Source organism: Argiope bruennichi, chromosome 7 (assembly GCF_947563725.1).
Source record: "Argiope bruennichi chromosome 7, qqArgBrue1.1, whole genome shotgun sequence".
Lineage (NCBI taxonomy): Eukaryota > Metazoa > Arthropoda > Arachnida > Araneae > Araneidae > Argiope > Argiope bruennichi.
The window spans coordinates 86661107-86680707 of NC_079157.1; the positions used below are offsets into that span (position 1 = coordinate 86661107).

The 19601-nt window shown below is 31.0% G+C and overlaps 1 protein-coding gene across 1 annotated transcript in view; it reads left to right on the plus strand.

Moving 5' to 3' along the window:
* LOC129976001 (protein dissatisfaction-like) overlaps window positions 1–19601 on the plus strand; it is a 120184-nt gene that overhangs the window by 57232 nt on the left and 43351 nt on the right. The window contains exon 3 of the mRNA XM_056089327.1: window positions 8086–8166. Within this exon, the coding sequence (XP_055945302.1) occupies window positions 8086–8166 (81 nt within the window). The remainder of the gene's footprint in view (window positions 1–8085; window positions 8167–19601) is intronic.

Sequence of the window (19601 nt, forward strand, 5' to 3'; positions counted from 1 at the left end):
GCATTCCAGAAGATAATATATCGAACTCAATGTAATTAAAGGAAAACATCAGAAAGTGGAAGATTCCCTGAATACTTCTACAGATTCGAAAGTATGCAAGACAACATAGGGGAAATAGGCATTTATATGAGGGGAAATAGGCTCGTTTCAGCATTCCAGAAGATAATATATCGAACTCAATGTAATTAAAGGAAAACATCAGAAAGTGGAAGATTCCCTGAATACTTCTACAGATTCGAAAGTATGCAAGACAACATAGGGGAAATAGGCATTTATATGAGGGGAAATAGGCTCGTTTCAGCATTCCATAAGATAATATATCGAACTCAATGAAATTAGAGGAAAACATTATGGATAGTGAGGATTTTAACAAAATATTATAATACCCTGATAATTTAAAAACATTAAAAAAATGACGGAAAAAATCTCTACTCTTTTACCTACAGTCTGGAGATTTTTTGAACTTTTGTTGACCTTTGTCCTCTTATGTGAAAGCTGGAGCAGTTAACTTTAACTGTTTCGAGCTCTTCGGAGAATGCGTATCTAAGTTGTATTGGAAAAACAAGTATACTCATCAAATACAGAGTATGTGTAATATGAAATGTTGTTGCAATGAAATGACTTTTTTTTTTTATTTCAATAATCACATATATTTATCTACTTAAACTAAAACACTTTTTTTTTGCATATGAACCATAAAAAATGCCGCCTGGTGAAAACATGTAAAAAATATACAAAAGTATCTTCATCCCGGATTTTATTACCAGGAGCTCCACTTATTGAATAGTCTAAAACAATCTATGGTCGCTTAATTGCTTCTGGGGCAACTAATACAACGCAACGATACTTTAAAAAAAGAATTCACATTATATGCGGGCTTTTTTGATAATAATTATTAATTATCTTTTATTTATTCCTTTGATTTCGACTTGGTCTCAAAATATTTTAAACACCTTGAAATTTACGAATATGTTCTAGTTTTACTAAAATTGTAATTCAAACTGCAAATTGCCATTACTTATTACTCCTGCGAGTAAATTCATCATAACGCAAAATATTGTACTGTTTCCATGACGAGTATACTCGTCAAAAATAGTTAATAGATTAATGAGCATAACAGCCAGTCACAAAAACCCTTGTTTATACGGCTTAGTTCTATGGTAATGAGGTGACTAGTTGTAATTTAAAAAAAAGAAAGACGAAGATTCTAATACTGATTCTAAGCCGAAGATTCTAGTAGTAGTACATCTAAGATTGTGATGTACTTTGCAATTTATTCGAGCACTTTGGAAACGGGATCTAATTATATTAAACTAAACCAATTATATGATCACCAAAACATACCGTCCAATTCCATTTCAAATTAAAGAAATGAAAATTTTATTTTGGTAAAATGGAAAGAAATTGCTCTTCTTTTGACTCAAAAACTTGATAATAGTGAAAAAAAAACCCACATTTAAAAACAGATACAGAAAAAAAATCCCAATTTTTATCCCAACTCCTTAACTCGCATGCGAAGAAAACGCCTTTTAGCTGAAGAACTTTTCAAAACTTAAAAGTAACACTTAAGAGTGAAGTGAAAAAGCGAAAGAGAAAAAAAAAATGAATGAGTGCAAGGAAAAAAAAAAATGACGGAAAATTGTCCATTAGCCACGATTTGAGTCCTCTTTGTGGCAATGTTTTTTTCGCACTTGCTTTTCCATTTTGATAGAACGTTTAGTTTATTGGATGTTTTTTGGAAGATTTTTTTCTCCATTTTCTTTGACTGATGCTGATCAAGTCTTTTAAAAACAGGGTGCGGGTTTTCTTTTTCTATTCTTAGTTGTCATTCGTGCTTGCTCTTTTTTATTCCCCTCGCATCTTTCGCCCCTTGTGGAAGATAATTACGGACCACAGGGGCGAATATTTTTGTTTTAAGTGGTCCAATCGATTATGAATGTCGTTTCAGTTCTTTCATCTCTATTGTGTTATTCGCACCTCTTTGATTTTTTTTCTCACTGAGTTGCTTTTTTTTTCAATGCCAATCTTTTAAAAGCTTAAAGTTATTCTAAAAACGATGAAGTTACAAGTCTTTCCTTAAATTTCATTTCAAAAGACAGCTCATTTTTTTTTTTTTTTACAAATATATTACTACTTTTTTTTTTTTTTTTTGCAGTCTCAATAATTCATCATATTTCGTTTTTCTGATTTGAAGTGTATTGATTTCATGTGAGTTTTCAGAATAAGATCTTGTTTTAAAAATATAATTTTTTATTTGCTCTCACTATAACAACCTATCATAAAAATGAAATGCGTGGATCACGGCATCGGGAATTTGAATTCATAAATCAATACATCTAGGAAATCGGTAGGCGGTTCAAGGTCACGCATTTGGATAAATTAAATGTTAACAAAATAGATATTAATTGAGAAAGACAATGAATTCTAAATTAAAGTGTAAAAAGTAGGAAAAAAATACGAAATATTTTTCGATCTGAATGACCGGAACAACGAAACAGCAAGGCGAGAACTGTGGTTGAGTCCTAAAAGCCATCACTAGCCACGGTAAAACTCTTCCTATATTATTGTCTGTGTATTTTCTGTAGGCAATTCAAGGTCACATTTTCTACCGCTTACTGGTACCAGACAACCAATAACGAGGTAGGAAATGTGACCTTGAACCGCCTACAGATAATACACAGACTATTATATGGTACAAGAATCAAACAAATGAGAATATTCTCCATGTATTTTTACTTTTTCGTACACGTAATATACAAAAAAATATAGTAATCGTCAAAAAAATTTGAAATCCAATTCTGACGAATCTCCTGACCTTCCTGAGTTCCAGAAACCCATTTTTGGAAAATGTCTGTCTGTCTGGATCCACGATAACTCGAAAACGGTTTCAGTTACACGGTTGAAATTTGGTAAACGGTCTTTACACCAAATTTACAGATTTCTATCAAATTTTGAATAAAGTCTGTTCAGAGGAAGTCCATCTGTCCGGCTGTTCGAATATATGTTAACACGATCATTACAAAACGAAAATACCCAGACAGATAAAATTCGGTACAAAGATTTAATATTTATAATGTAGACACCTATCAAATTTTGACCCAAATCCAACTACGAGTTCATTTTATTGACCTGTACTTTCAGAAACATATAAACTCGATCATTCAAAAACGCAATGACTTCAATATATCGAGTTTTGTATGGGATTTTGTGACTGCAACTGCAGTTTTGTGTCAAATTTTTGTTTCAGTCGGTTGAAAAAAACGCGTCTAAAACACAAATTCGATGTTTTTTTACTATTAACCACATGTCAGGGATTAATCGCCAAGGATGGCACGATAAATTCAGCAAAAATGTTAAATTCACGCCAAAAGTTAATACTTTGTAATTATCGCACGACAATGTCATGTAAAGCATCGCTGGCATCATAAGATTATTTGAGATTATGCTAGAAAATTTTGGGGAGACCTAACCCTCTTATTTAGATTGTCTAAATTCTCTTCTGTCCGCCTCCCAGCATCCGCTGCATCCCCTGAAAGTATAGGACAGGACTAGGATATAGTAGGGAAGGAAGTAAGACCGATAAACTAAGGGAGATGACGATTGTCTACAAACGTAAATGTCCTCCATTATCGACTGTCTTGTGCAGTCACGCAGTATGGCGAATTTTACGCTTAGTATGTAATGACAAAAGCTTAGTATATTTGACATGTCTCTTATTTTCTCATATATCTACTACAGAGAAAGTATTGTAATCATTAAAAAATTCGAACTCGACATTTTGACGTATCTGCACATTTTAGACCTTCCTGAATACGAAAAAATCATTTTTGGAAAATGTCTGTATGTCCGTGACAAAAATAATAAAGTTCATAAAATATTGTAATCGCCAAAAAAATTCGAACTCGAATTTCCGAATCTTAACGTTTCAGATCCCTCCCCTCCTCGAGTACAAGAAACGCATTTTTGGCATTACATCAGTCTGTCTATGAACACGGTAATTCAAAAACGCTTTGAGCTAAATGGGTGAAATTTTGTATTCGGTCTTTGACCAAATATTTATATTTCTATGAAACTTTGAGCAAAATCCGTTATGTGGAAGTCTGTCTATCCGACTGTTCGAATATAAGTTAACATGGACGTGGAAATGATGTCAAAATCTCAAGTTTGGATTTTTTGAAGATTACAATATTTCCTCTATACTTAGTAAATGACAAAGAACAAAATTATTGAAATTTAGGTATAATTGAGAACGAAATTTCAACAAATTGTTGGAAATTTTTTGGTAGATATTTTAAAGAAATTTGCGTGTTAAGAATCATCTGTGATTATGTAATAGAATTCATTCTTTATTTCTTAAACAATCATCAAAATAATTTTTGCACAATTGTTCGCGACTCCAATATAGTTTTAGATAAACATCTATTTTATTTGGGCTTCATACAACTCAGCGGAATCTAAGAAATTCTGCTTCACATCACTGCATAAATAAATTCAAACGACGTCATTAAACTAAAAAAAATCGACTAAGAAGTTAACATTTGCGCAAAGCATGAAAAATAATTACCGAATTTCAAATAAAAGTTGAGGCAATGAAGAAAATGATGGAAATATGATAAAAATTTTGAAGGCTTTTATTCTAAATTATGTAATCGTGCCTTTCCTCCATTTCATAAACAATCATTAAAAACGTTTTTTAACTCAATAATTGAACTATTGAAATAAAAATTTAGGATAGTTTTCTCAAAATCACCTACAAAGCTATCGTGAGTTAAACCATTAAGTTTATTGAGTTTCTTTTAATGCATTGAAAATTTAAAAATACACACAGAAAAAGAGCGAATTCCAAAGTCGTTTAGTTAATTTTCTAGCTACATTTTAATTTGTATAAAAGATATCGCTCAAACGTTTCCGCTCGTTAATCAAATGTTAATTCGAAGGCCTCGACGAAAACAAGTTAATTACAAATGAAAATCTTCTCCCTTCAAGTAATGAGCCAACATAAATAAATCTGAAATCGATCCAAGAAAATGTTATTAAAAATTATTTCTCCTAGTCAAAAATGCAATTTTCTTTAATGCTGGAGAACCTCCTCTTTCTGCTTTAACATTATTATCACCTATAAGCCTCAAACAGCAAGTGGGGTTACGCGCATCGTTATTTATATTTTTCTCTGCAGAAAATTGTTTATTGTGTTGTTCTTCGTGGTCCTGCTATGTATCATAAAGCGTAGAAAAATGTTTCTCGATTTAATGGTTTTTCTGGAAGCGGTTAAAGTTAAGCATTTGGGTAATTGGTATGGTTAATGCTGCGCTAGAGAGGAGCTCTTTAAAATTCCTCCACTTCAAATTGGTTTGTAGGTGGAGTAGTAATTATATTGGGGCTGTTTTTGAAAGATTTTGCACGATTTCTGACTAATTTTAGAGGCTAGTACATTTGGCAATATTCTTCGAAAATTCGAATTGCGCTATTCGGAAGTCAAAAACACCATCTATTTTCCCTCCCAATACGCAACACTGAATATTCGGAGTTCCTGAATTTCCGAAATATTTCAGTTACGCATTTATAAAGAATGTCTTATTGATTGATTGATCATATTAACGATCTATTTTTAAGTTAAGTAAGGACTGTTGAAGCTGGATAGAGTAATTCTAGTTTTATTCTGTTTATTAATTAGATGTTCGAACTTTATTTTTCAAATATCAAAAATGCATGTTTCCCCCCCCCCCTGAAGCGTTATTTATGAATTTATATCGCTGTTAACTCCCCAAAGTATTTTAATTTTACATTTTAAAAAGATTATTTTTTAATTTTTATCAAATTAATAACCCAATTAAAACTAAACAAAAACGTTTTGAAATGGATCTTGTACTTTTGGTACTATTCTATGATATTCAGTATTTTTGGTACTATTCGATGGTATTCAGTACTTTTGACCCTATTCTATCGTATTCAGTACTTTTGGTACTATTCTATGATATTCAGTACTTTTGGTACTATTCTATAATATTGAGCATTTTTGGTACTATTCTATAATATTGAGCATTTTTAGTATTATTCTATGATATCAAGCACTTTTGGTATTATTCTATGATATTCAGTACTTTTGGTACTATTCTATGATATTCAGTACTTTTGGTACTATTCTATGATATTGAGCACTTTTGGTACTATTCTATGATGTTAATCGGATAGTCGTACTATACCGTATAGCAATAAAAAGTATAACTGTTTTCCTCGCCTCTGAACAGGCAGTGATGAATTGCTAACGCTCTTGAATTTCCAAACCAATTTGATTCTACATTTAAAAGTAATGATTAATTGATTTATCTTATTAACATTTCATTCCGAAGCTAAAAGTGAATTTTAGGAAATGAATTTTATAATTCAAAAAAATGGCGTGGTCAACATCTGGATAATTATTTCATTTTCAGAACATTTCAGCCATACCAGTGGAGAAATCTAAAACAGTCAAATGTTCATTCATTGGAATCTGATTTATGGTCAATGGACCTCCCTATTTGGGAAAGCAAATGTTATATTTGTATTAATTTGTTACATTTTATATTAAAATATTTTTATTTGTATTTTGTCTACGAAATGCCAATATTGTATCGAAACCAAGACTTATCCTGCTTTATTTACATATGTTTCTTACTTAACATGCCTTTTTTGAAAAATCTATGATTATTAAATGTAAATAAGTTTTACCTTTCTAATGTAAATAATGTATTTTCCTCCTATCAAATAAAAAAGAAAGCTAATTTGACTTTGGAAACCATAGAATCGAAATTCAATTAAACTATTGTTCATCTGCCTGTATCTGATTAAAGTATTGTTCATCTGATATTAGATGGCATTACATTTTCATTCCGGTATCAAAATTTTTCTTGCTGGTGAGATGTGGAAATCATAAAAACGAGAATATCATTTCATACTTTCATTTACACATTCTTTGGCTAAACAGGCACAGAATTTAAATAATGACTGCTGCTTATTGAACACATCATATCTGAGAAATATACATAAATTTCTTGCATTTATTTCTTTTTAACAGTATTTTTGTTTTTCTAGCTAAAAACATTCTATCATGAAACATCTAACAAAAAATATATATATATTTCTACAACAATAAAATTATGTAATAGTATATATTCATTTAACGCCTTCTTTACCACTACTCACACCTGATACAAGGCCATCTATCTAGTTAAATGCCCCCCTTCTTTGCTATCTCTTAATTATAATAAAAAAGGGGTCATCTAATAAGATAGATGGTTTGATGCAATTACATATTTTCGGTAACGCACAGGCGTATAATGCGGCAGTCAATGTGTTAAGTACCTTGCATAACCTTTTTTTTTTACTGTGATTAAAAATACAGAAAGGCTTGAAACGGAATATGTTTATTATTATAATAGAAGATGTACCCATCTTGAAGGGTGTTATGAGCTAACAATATCTCTTATCTGATTGTATTGTAATAATTAATTAACAAAGATTGCAGTGGAAAGTATCATGTACATTGGCAGGGTGATTAAGAATTTAAAAGATATTATTTGCAGTGCACTTTACATGCAAAATGTATGTAATAACATCAAAAATTTTGTTCTTTCACAACACGAACACACAAATCAAAACCGATCTCTAAAATCGGGTTAAACATACAGAGATTCACTAATAATAAAATAAAAAAAATGCAGTGCCGAATACAAAATAAAATAATGGCGAAGGAAAGTATTAGCAGTAATTTAATTCGGTCTGTGTCGGTATAAATATAAAATTTGCAGACTTCAGCTTATTGACCTTTGTTTAGATTTATCCACCCACCATTTAATCAATTAATTGAAACATTTAAAAAAACTTTTTCGTTCGCTAAGTGCCAAAACAGATATTGGAATCTTGGGAACTCGTAGACAAAAAATACAGGGATTTTTTTAACTTGGTCTTGACATAACAGACGGCGGTGGACTATTATACGTATTGAGATTTTTTTCATCTGTTTTCATGTGCTGAATATTATTCTTTAATTTTGTAAGCTATTGATTGTTGTTTGTATGTGCGCCTAAGATATTGTTCTCGCCCTAGAGGATCGGCTTCTGGACATCCCCTGTAGAGTTTGCGGAGACAGAAGCTCAGGAAAACACTACGGAATCTACAGCTGTGACGGTAAGTCCCTCTTCCGTTCCCTCAATTAAATTATTTCAACCTTTTCCAGACGATCGATTTTACTATTAGAAAGGTTATACTAGTAAAAATTTCGTTTACCGTCGGCTGGTATAAATGTTGGAAAGATATCTGTAATCTCATTTGTTTATAATATATAATTTAGTATATTTTAATTTTTTTTAAATATAGCTAAATGAGACGAAAAAACAATAATTTTTGTTTATTATGATATATTTTATATATTATGACATTTATTACATTGTTTTTCCACTGTGGTTTAATATGTATAATTTCTAATATACCATCATGAAAACAATATGTATAATAACAAATCATCAAACATCAAGGATGTTTTTTTCCCTCTTAAAAATTTCTACGATGTTAATTGACATTGACGACCTTAAACCACTTAAATTTTGAAAAGTAATAAGATTTTAAAAAAGCGTACATTTGACCTGCTATTCCAAATTATCTGTCAAAACCCATACTTAACAATAGAAATAAAAAAAAAGAGAGAAAAAACGACGTTCAGCAAACGACATGTTTTTTAAAATGTATTTTTCAAAAATGTTGTGTTTTTTAAATGTGTTTATTATGTGTTTTCTGGTATTATGTGTTTTTTCATCAATTTTTAAAAATTTAATACATTGAATTCCAAACTTAATTTAAAGAAATTTGACAACATCCAGCGACATTGTTTTTTCTATAAACGATTCTGAGCAACTTATTATCTTTAAAATAACCAAAAAAAAAAATGTTGCAAATCATAGCTACTGTTTACAGGATTTTTCAATACTATTTTTTAGAAATCATGTCAAAGCATATATTTATAATAAATTACACAAAATGTTAAGAATATTTCTTTGCTACAAAATTTAAATTAACTTTTTAGGTATCTTTCCCACAAAATTTACACATTTGATCGCTTATTTTAAAATGAAAACTTGAACCAAAAAGAAAAAAAGAGAAGGAAAAATATTTCTTAGAAATCACTACTGATTTGGAAAATTTATCTTAAACTGTAATCACAAAATTATGAATGTGTTCGGAACTATTGTCATTTTTAACCGATATTTTTCAAGTGATGAAACTAAAATATATTATAAGATGATCACTCTAATCAATAGATTAAACAAGTTTGTAAATCAAGGGAATAAGATTAAAAAAAATCCCAATGAGTAGTCGGATATTTTGATATAAAATCTCAAAAAACCATTTTAACTTCAAAAGCTCGTTTCCACAAAAATCAAGCATCTGACCTCTTATTACACGGCGAAAACAAACATAATGCTTCACACCTAAATCCTAAAAGGAAGAAAGGGGGAAAAAATAAGTACATCTTTCCATGTTTCTCTCAGAATAAAAGTAGAGAATGAGTGATACGGATAATTTCTTCTATGTCTGAAAACTCTCCAATGCAATTTCAGAAAACCACACGAAGTTAATGGAAATTTGTTTATGCTTTCTCGACGTTGAGTAGTTTATCAAGCAAGAAGTTAATCGAGCTCGGGCTTTTTTTCCGGTCTCCCAACTTTATAATTAACTAACAAGCTCCTAAACGATCGTCGCTTCCCCCCTTGGCCCTGGAAAAAATCGACCTATCAACTTCGTCTCAGGAGCCACGTGATCCAGGTATTCACCCAATTGGAAAGGGCCCGTGTGATGAATAGCCAGGAAGGAGGCTATTTTTCACTGAAGTTAAGTGCGAGGGGGGAGGGGGAATTTTTCCGTCCGTCGAGTATTATTACCCAAAATGCTTTTTGGCGCCTCAGCCAATCACGAGGAGCCGACATTTGGTGGAATGCAAAGAGGAGAGGGGGGATGGGGAATAGAAGAATTATTCCGATTAATTTTTCCGCGGTGCCTCTTTCCATGGGATGGTAATTAGAAATCCAGATGCTCCTCTGCATTTCGAACTGAAGTGGGTAGGGACCAAGCACAAAGTGAACCTTAAATACAGTAAAATCTCTTTAATACGCCTTTGAAGGAATTGTTATCACGCAGCATAATATCGAGTCTTGATTCCAAATGCCATAAACTACAGAAAAAAAAATTCTGTTTTGTACGTCGCTCATTATTATACTGTTCGTCAGTACATCGTTTTATATTCATCCCGATTTATTCTATTATGTTTGAAATATACTTTTACTATAGGACGATAATAAGTCTTCCGTCTTTTCCTGAGAACAAAAAAATTGCTACAAAAAAAACGCTAAATATAATATTGTAAATTATTTACAATGTAATAATCTTGCTGCTAAATATTTTTACTTTCTCGTATATGTAGTATAAGGAAAGTATTGTAATCGTCAAAAAAATTCGAACTCAAAATTTTGAGGAATCTTTATGTTTTACACCTCCCTGAGTTTGAGAAATTCATTTTTGGAAAATATCTGTCTGTCTGTCGGTCACTCTGTAACAAAGCTATCAAAAATATTTTGAACCAGACGGACGCAAATTTCGTATACGAACTTAACACCAAATTTGGATTTTTATCAAATTTCGAGCAAAGTCAGTTGAACCCTTTCTAGGGCCGTGGGAAGTATGCTTCCCACCAAATTTATCAATCTTTGTATGAAATTATGTAGATTGGCATAAGTTCTGACAATTTTTTTTAGTAAATCAGAAACTTAGATGCTTCAGTTCTTTATCTGAGACAAAATGATGTTTCTTGATTTGTTACTTCATTATTAATTAACCAAATTAAATTTATCTAATAAGCTAAATGAATCCCTTTTCTTATTCTAATTTCAAGCCTAAAAATATCTTAACATAATATAACTAGAAAAAAATAGCCCTTTAAAGGATTAAGGAAGTCTGTCTGTTCGGTTGTTCAAACATAAGTTAACATGATAACTGCAAAAAATAAAAAGACAAAGAGAGAGAGCAAGTTGGATAAAATTTGGTGCACAGATTTAACATCTATAATCTAGACACACTTTGAGTCGCATTTTGAGCCAAATCCAACGAGGGATTGTCCGGCTGTACTTTCAGAAACATGTAAATATAATAAATCAAAAACGCATTGACTTAATTGATATGTGATTTTGTGACTACAAGTGTAGCTTTGTGTCAAATTTTTAATTTCAATCAGTTGAGGAAAAATCGGCTAAAACACAAGTACGATTTTCGGATACTATTAAAAGCATGCCAGGGATTTATCGTCAAAAATACTCGCGAAGGATGACACGATAGATTCAGTAAAAATACTAAATTCGTGACTAAGATATATTTTGTGACTATTGCAAGCCATTGACATACAAGGCAATCTCTGAGATAACATGTTTATTAGAGAATATGCGCGAAAATTTCTGGGAGACCATTGCTGCTGGTTTAATCCAATAGATAGCGCAAAAATAATGATTTTTATTCAATGATTATCAAAAGAAAAAAGTTCACTGTATCCATTTGTTTCATGAATTTAAATCAGTCATTATTATTCAATGTCAATTTTAGGGTTAAATAAAGGGCCAATTATTTGTAATGTCAGTTGATGATGTTAATACTTCGAAATTGACAATATATCGAAAAAACATGAGCCAAATAATAATATTCTTTTTATTTGCAAATGTAGATTTCAAATTGTAAAAGATGATTACATAGTAAGTGCAATCTTATTATGTTAGTAAAGATAATTATTACGAACAGCCTAGGAGGATACCACTAGAAATTATCTTTTTGTTTAAAGATAATTATTATGAACAGACTAGGAGAATACCACTAGAAATTATCTTTTTTTGTTCAATCCTTTCTATATTAAAAAATATTTAATAACATGTCTACATGCATAGGAGAAAAAAATGTAAGTACGTACATCCAAAATAATTCCTTCAGAACATAAAATCAAACACTAAGACTACAAAAACTAATAGATTTTTTTTTTCCAATTTGAAGCAAAACAAAGATTTGATCAATTCTTTGTAAACTTACCTTTTAAAAATTAAGGTATTATTATAATAAAAGCTGTCGCCTCAACTTTAATTCGTTGAAATATAATAAAACTTTCTTTTGTATGGTTCTTTTTCATTCGATTTTATTTTTGTGGGTTTCCCCCCCCCCTCTTCTTTGTATGTGAATTCCAAAGGCGTTAGCATTACTACACCATTGTAATGTTTTCTATAAGTGTACATATGTACACTAATGCAAATGTATACAATGTCTGTTTTGTTACTTTTTCTTAATGCGATCCTCCTTTACCGTATAAATAAAATTCATCAATATGTTTTTAAAAATTATATGTTATAGCTACTTTTGAAGTTTTGGAATTATTTTTTTGTGTGATTTGTTTTATGCGGTCCTTATCTATTCAAGTAAAAAAAAAAACAACATGCATTATAAAAAATAAATTACATTTTTATAAATTTTGACTATTTTTTTCGGAATGTGATACATTGTCTTATTTCACCTGGATTTCTATGGAAAAAAATTATTGGCATTACGATATCGGGAAAGAATTATTGCTCGCTATATTTCCAAATCGAAAAAATCAATCGGCAAATTCGATTCAGTTGTTGAAATTGGTTCGCTGTTAAAGTTTTGTTTGCAGTATCTTCCAAAAATTGAAGGTTCTGAATGACAAGATAGTGTATTGATAGTGTATCTAGGTTTCATAGGCTTCCATATGAAATAACCAACGGAAGTAGTCTCCCTGAAACTTTCTGGCATACTCTCTAATAAACATACTTGTATATTGATAATGAGATGCCACTGCTGAACAATAGTTACAAAAGAATTCATTAGCATGCGATCTTAAGGTATGTTTTTCATGATCAATTGCTGGGGTCCGATTTATAGAAATGCCAGAAGATCGACTGTGTAATTCGAACCCTTTTTTCGTTCGATATAATCTAAAATTTGGTACAAAAACTGTAATTATAGTCACATACATAAATTCATATATGTAAGCCATTTTTTTTTCTTTTTTGAGATATTGTGTTAACAAATTTGTGAAAGTACAAACTGATAGACGGTCAGCTCCTTAACGGATTTAGAATCAAATTTGATGTTGATATACACTTCTGTTATTAAAAATTGTGCAACAACTTCATTAATCTTGCACTTTGTGCTATGTAGTTAGCATATTAACTTATATCCGAACAAATAACAAATAAACTTCCTCTGAATAGCTTTCATTCAAAATTTGATGGAAATCCATTGATATACCAGGAGATCACAGGCGATTTAAAGGATCAAATTTCATCCTTTAAAATGATTCTGAATTATCGTATTCATAATAAGAGAAACAAATATAATTCTAAAAATGTGCTTTTAGGTCTGGAGAAGGTTTGAAACGTGGAGATTCGTCAAAATCTCAAAGTCAATTTTTATTTTTTAATGATTACAATATTTAATAACAGACATTAGTTTTCTCTTTACATATTTCGATCCGAAAAAGTAAATATTTTGTTGCAGATTTTTTGGCTGGGAGAGTCAATCAAAATGTTTCCCCATAGAGAATATGCAGTGAATGAAGTATTGTTTTTGATTTCTTTTTTCCCGTAAAAATAAAGGATGGAAAGGGAGGACTAAAAGTTCTTTTATAAATTCGTTTTAAATGAAAATAAACTGTTAAAAATTTGAAATTCCTAAACATCCGCAGTCATTTTGAAATAGTCTAGAAGTTTTAAAAAAATTCCAGAATATTTGAAAATATTTTAGGATATTTTTTAGCACTATTAAAATTTAGAAGAGTCTGGACATTCCCTATGCATTTTCTGAATATTTTGGAGCACTTTATCTCATTCTCGAATATTTTTAAGGATTATTACATTTTAGAACAATATCGAACATTATACAAAGTTACATAAAATTTTGAATTTCAGGGCATATATTGCAAAAGTTTTTAACAAATCTTCGAACATTTGAGAATATTCCAGTATATTTTCAAATATTATTAGAGTTTATAGAATATCCTAAAATTTTATCTCGAGCATTTTGGAACATTTCAGATCATTCTATTACAAAACTGTGCTTTTAATTTATAAATTATTTCATCAGATTTCCAGAAACATTCTATCAATAAAATAATATTAATAAGAATATTTAATTTATTAGACGGTAGTCTGTGTCTTGTCTCTACCATGATTTTGGTAAGAAAAAGACCCAACAATGTCAGATATCCTGCTAGTAAACAAACATCAAATCCATTTCTTATTTCTAGAACCAAATTACCAAATCTCCAGCCACCCAAAGCTCAATAAACAATAAAAAGAAAGAAAGAATTGCTCATCTTCCTAGGACAAAATATTATCAGCACTATCTCCCCCCATCCCTTTCCAATTTAAAATATAATTTGGCGAGAAATAAACGCTCTTTTAAACTTTTCGTTATGGTAAAAGTCTGTTACGAACTTTAAAATTCCAATTCCAACCTTTCTCTGCATTCCCATTATACCCTTTTCGCGCACGTATTGGAACATTGACGTCGGGTGTTTCTTTAATAAACACGAATAGGTTCCGCCGACTCATTACCTCCTCGTGGGCAAGGCATGGAATCTCTGCAACCAGCCATAAAATAGTTTTATTTAAAATTTTGACTCAATTAAGGCACGCAACGGGAAGCTCAGAGATCGCGTGCCGAGGGAAAAGTAGGCGCAATTGTTACTTTAATTGCACCCGAAACGAGAAGTTTTCTGAAGCGAAAGGGTGATCCCTCCATATCAAAGCATGGGAATGTTTAGGCTCGCAAGCTGGATTTCCGATTCGCCTGCCTAATTTGCTTTCGGCTGCCTGCCGCCCGGATGGAAGGATGTGTCTGCAGAAAAGAACCAATGGGAAATGCCTTCTGCTTCTGGATGCATTTCACGAGTTCTTACTCACATGCGCTGTTAATGGCAATAAGTAAATTAAAAATAAATAATTAGTTTCAAAGCTATATTAACAATGGCTTCGAAAGGACAAATTATTTTTCAGCTGTAGCATTTTTTGTCCATCTCATTAAATTTAGCCGTGTAAAGTTGTGTGTCTTCCTTTTTCAAGTATAGCTCCAAGGCATCTAAATGTCCCCTTTTCTTGTCCCTATGATACTGCATGTTATAACTATAAGCAGATGATTCTCAATCAATAGTATTTTTTTTTTATCCTTTAACTATATTCAGCTTTATGAAGCATGTATTTTCTAAGGCGCTCTATACCACTGCAAATTAAACTTCTTGTAGGTGATCCTCCGACAAGTGGCGTCCTAGTCAAATTAGGATGTGTGCGTGTGTGTGCGTGTGCGTGTGCATGTGCAAGTGTGTCTGTCTATGTTTCACGTCCCGTTGTATTTAGCATTTTAAAATATTACCAATGCCTTTCTATTTTTTTAGTTAATTAGTTTGTGAGTCTTAAAATTTGGCTCCAAAGACATCCATATCTTTTTAATATTGGTCATTTTGCCTCTGCATGGTAAATAATTTTTGATAATCATAATCTAATTTCGCACTTTGACAATAAGTATGGATACATATATAATTTTTTTTTTACTGGAATTCCTTTATATTTACTTCCGAAATTATTAAAACGAACATAGTACATCACAAAATTGAAATTCAAGTTGGCATTTACAGTATATAAGAAATATATGTATTGACTGATTTTCATGATATGGCGTTGGTTTCCCGTCCTGTAGTTTCTTCTATGATTATCGATCAAAATCGTACGTATCCGAGGTGCCAAAAACGTTCATTACACACGATATACAATTATGTATTAAAGTTTTCTTAATTTCCCGTAAAGCAACTTGCACTGTCGCTAAATTTAAATGTATGGCACACTTTTAATGATACTTGGAGCACAACATTTTAGCATACTGTCATCACACTTGGCTTTACAAAGCATTATATGTACACTAATGTTTGGTTTTCTGAGCGCCTCTCCCTCCACAAAATTGATATCTAGAATAATTATACCCACGTATCCCATCATTATGGTACTGTACAGCTTCAAAATCTTTACTATTTCATCAGATATAAGTAAGAACAGCTACGGCACCATGTAATAAATGACTCATGTACCAGAAAAGTGCTATGTCTTAAGAAAATTAAACACCAAATATAAAGACTTGTTTCACAAAAAAATACACGATATAAACATAAAATAACGCCACTCTTATTAATATTTCATGTCACCTTGTCTCTTCGCATTGGAAATATTGGAAAGAAGAGATGACAGAGTATGACATTTTCTTGTATCTGTCATCTATAAAGAATTTTTTTAATTTCCCATTTTTCTAATTTTGCCTATCATCATTGTTATAATGTAAATTGTAAAATAAAAGGAGTTACACAAAGGTACAGATTGCAAATTGTCTAGAAGAAATGAAATCTACATGGGGTTCTTTGTTTAAAATTTCTGCAATAGAAAAACCTTTAGAATTCAATTTCTAACATCTTTGGAATTGTGAGTTTTTACAATCCATTTTACTTCCAGAAAATACATGCATTTCCGTATTCGCAGTATAAGGAAATAAATTTCAAGTTCAAAGTTTTAAGAAGTTTTTCTTCCTATTTCTACGAAATGAAAAGTATTCTATTTTTCCTCTCATTTGTCCTAAGATTTAACAAATAATTAAAGACTAGCAAATAAGGGAAGAATGACAAAAGAAGAAATCTAACTTAAAAAGTAAGTTAGATTTTTAATGTATTTAAGTATTTCATGCTCAATTTTAAAAAAATGGTGGTTAAATTTATTCTCTTTTAAAAACTTTAGATGTTGTTTTTCAGCAAGCGTCAACACCAACCGCTCACAATCACTTGGCAATAAGAGCTTGCTTATAAAATGTACGATTGATAAAAAATAAACATTCCCAATTTCTATTTTCTTCATCTGCTTTCTTGTCTAATATGATTAACATTCATAACTCTACACGTAATCGATTTCGTAAGATTTGGGGCTAAATGATGACGGGTAATAAGGACAAAAATAAACTAAATGAAGTTCTATCTCCTTGTATATCCATTAAATAAGGTGAATTTTGCATTTATCTTTATATCACAATATGAAGAGAACAGAGTATACAGTTTGAGCTCTTCTATTCAACAGATCGCATTCGAAATCTGATACAGATCAACAGTTTGGTATCAACAGTATCTTTGTCAACAGTTTGGTATCATCTTATACACAAATATACATCCATATACCAAACTTTATATATCTCGATTGTATTTTTTTATAGAAGCTACTACACCCTCTTTCCGTGGTAACGCGGACACGACATCATTTTTTTATAGTTTTCTTATACACAAGTATACGGGAAGACAAATGTACAAGCAGATCGTACATCCATTGACGAATTTAATATTGAAACAGACACAGAACATATTTAATGATTTACTCAAGTACCTTGTTGTGTTTCTTCCACTACTAATATATGCATTAATTGCTCAATCAAACTAAGTGAATTTTGTATTTATCTTTGTATAATAATATGAAGAGGAGATAATTTATAGTTTAAAGTTTTCTTTTTAACAAATGGCTGTCAAAATTAGATTTGGTGTCAACAATTACATACCATATTTCAATGGTCTACATTGTATTTTTTTATTATATTGTATACGTGTATTCATACAGATAAATATAAAACAAACCATATATCCGTTGACGAATTTAGTATAAAATCCGACACTAAATATATTTAATCAATCACTCATTTAGCTTCCTGCGTTTCTAACTCATATATGTGTCAATTACAGAAATCTCAAAGACGGAGGTGGCTAAAGAAGCGGCAAAGTCACAGAAAGGGCGCGACAAGATAGGCCTCCACCAAGAACTTAAGAAGACAAACATTATCATTAAAAAAGGGCATTTAAGAATTAAAATAGTACAATCTGCTGTGTAATTAAAAACGCATTCAAAAAATAAGCCTTCTGTGGCTGATTAAAATCCCTGGAAGTCGCAGAAAGTTGTTTTCTGATGACTGAGGAGATAAATGGGAAGAAAAATTTAAGGAGAAAAAAGTAGCGCGTAATGTGTTTGGAAGAAGAGGCAGATTTGGTATTTATACCATGGGTGCAAGATCATTATTGTACGGCTTTTGGATGTGGATAGAGTGGATGGATCGCCGCAATAGTATTTAAACAAGAAAATGTTGCTGAGAGAGAACTTGATGTCCTTATACACATATTCAATGCTTGAAAAAACGTATGCCTCCCTTTGAATAATGTGTATTTGCATATTGTTACAAATTTGTAATATTGCTTCCCTGCATATTGTATTGGTAACCATACCATGGTAAGGAAAAGAATTTTACTAACAGAAGAGAATGAACGTCGATTCAGACGACCTTGGCATTAAATTTGACCATTTGGCGACTTGCCAATGAATCTGGCGACAAAAATGAAAGCAGAATATTTGAGAATCTTGATGATTTTGCATTGGAACTCAAATTCCAGTGTTTGTTTTTGAAATTCAATGCATATTACGAGAGCTCTTAAAGCAGAGTTGCGTATGCAAAAGAGGTAGTATAAGCAACGAGTGAGTAGTTGAGAAAAATATCTCCAGTGTGTTGCCTCTAAGCGCTTTGTACTGTTTCGATTATTTATCCCCAATTTGCTATTGTTTATTGCCAAAGATGTTTTGTCTACACTTCGTCTAAGTTTTACTTTCTGTGTTTTCGTGTGAAATAAAGCAACATTATTTGTTACTGAGCCGGTTGATCTTTTCACCATATAACACACGGAAAAATTTTCGCTTTTTATTTTAGATAACATTCACAAATATCCAAATATAGAGAAATCTGATAGAAAATCAATTTATCATATATTTTTAAAATTAACGAAATATTCTGATAGTACAAGAAATGAAAACAATTTTCATTAATATTCGTGAACATGCATTTTCAGTATTAATAATTCATTAAAATATTTGATAATACATTAACAATATCATTTATGAATTTAATATAATTTTATAGTTATTGTAGGAGAGTGAAAGTCTGACAGTTTAATGAGATTATTGTTTGATAAGCAAATGCAGCATAACCTATTCGCCATCACGGTTAATTGATGATAAAACTGACCCTGCAACTAAGATATGTCATTTTGTTACAGCAAAAGAATGCAGTGAATATTTAAGAATTATCAATAATAATGGAAATCCTGTTAAAAAATTATTTTAAAGTTTTCAAGGACTTTAAGTAATTGTACAATTTCTAGTAGATAAATCGTACAATTGCAAAACATGTTGAACAACACTGATCTGAAAATAAATGTGAAAACACTGGAACAAAAATCATAAGAATAACTTTCTGAAGTTTAAATGATATTTGATATTGATATTAAGTAATTCCAATACAAGGCTTTTGAAAATCAAACGAAGGCGCATCTTAATTAACTTTCAAAATCATGCAAAATGAAAACAATTTAGAAGTCTCGGAGATTTCAGATAATTGCCTACATTGTCGAATTAATAGTTCGGCATTCTTTGATAACAATTTGACAAGCAAGCAAAAGAGGCAAA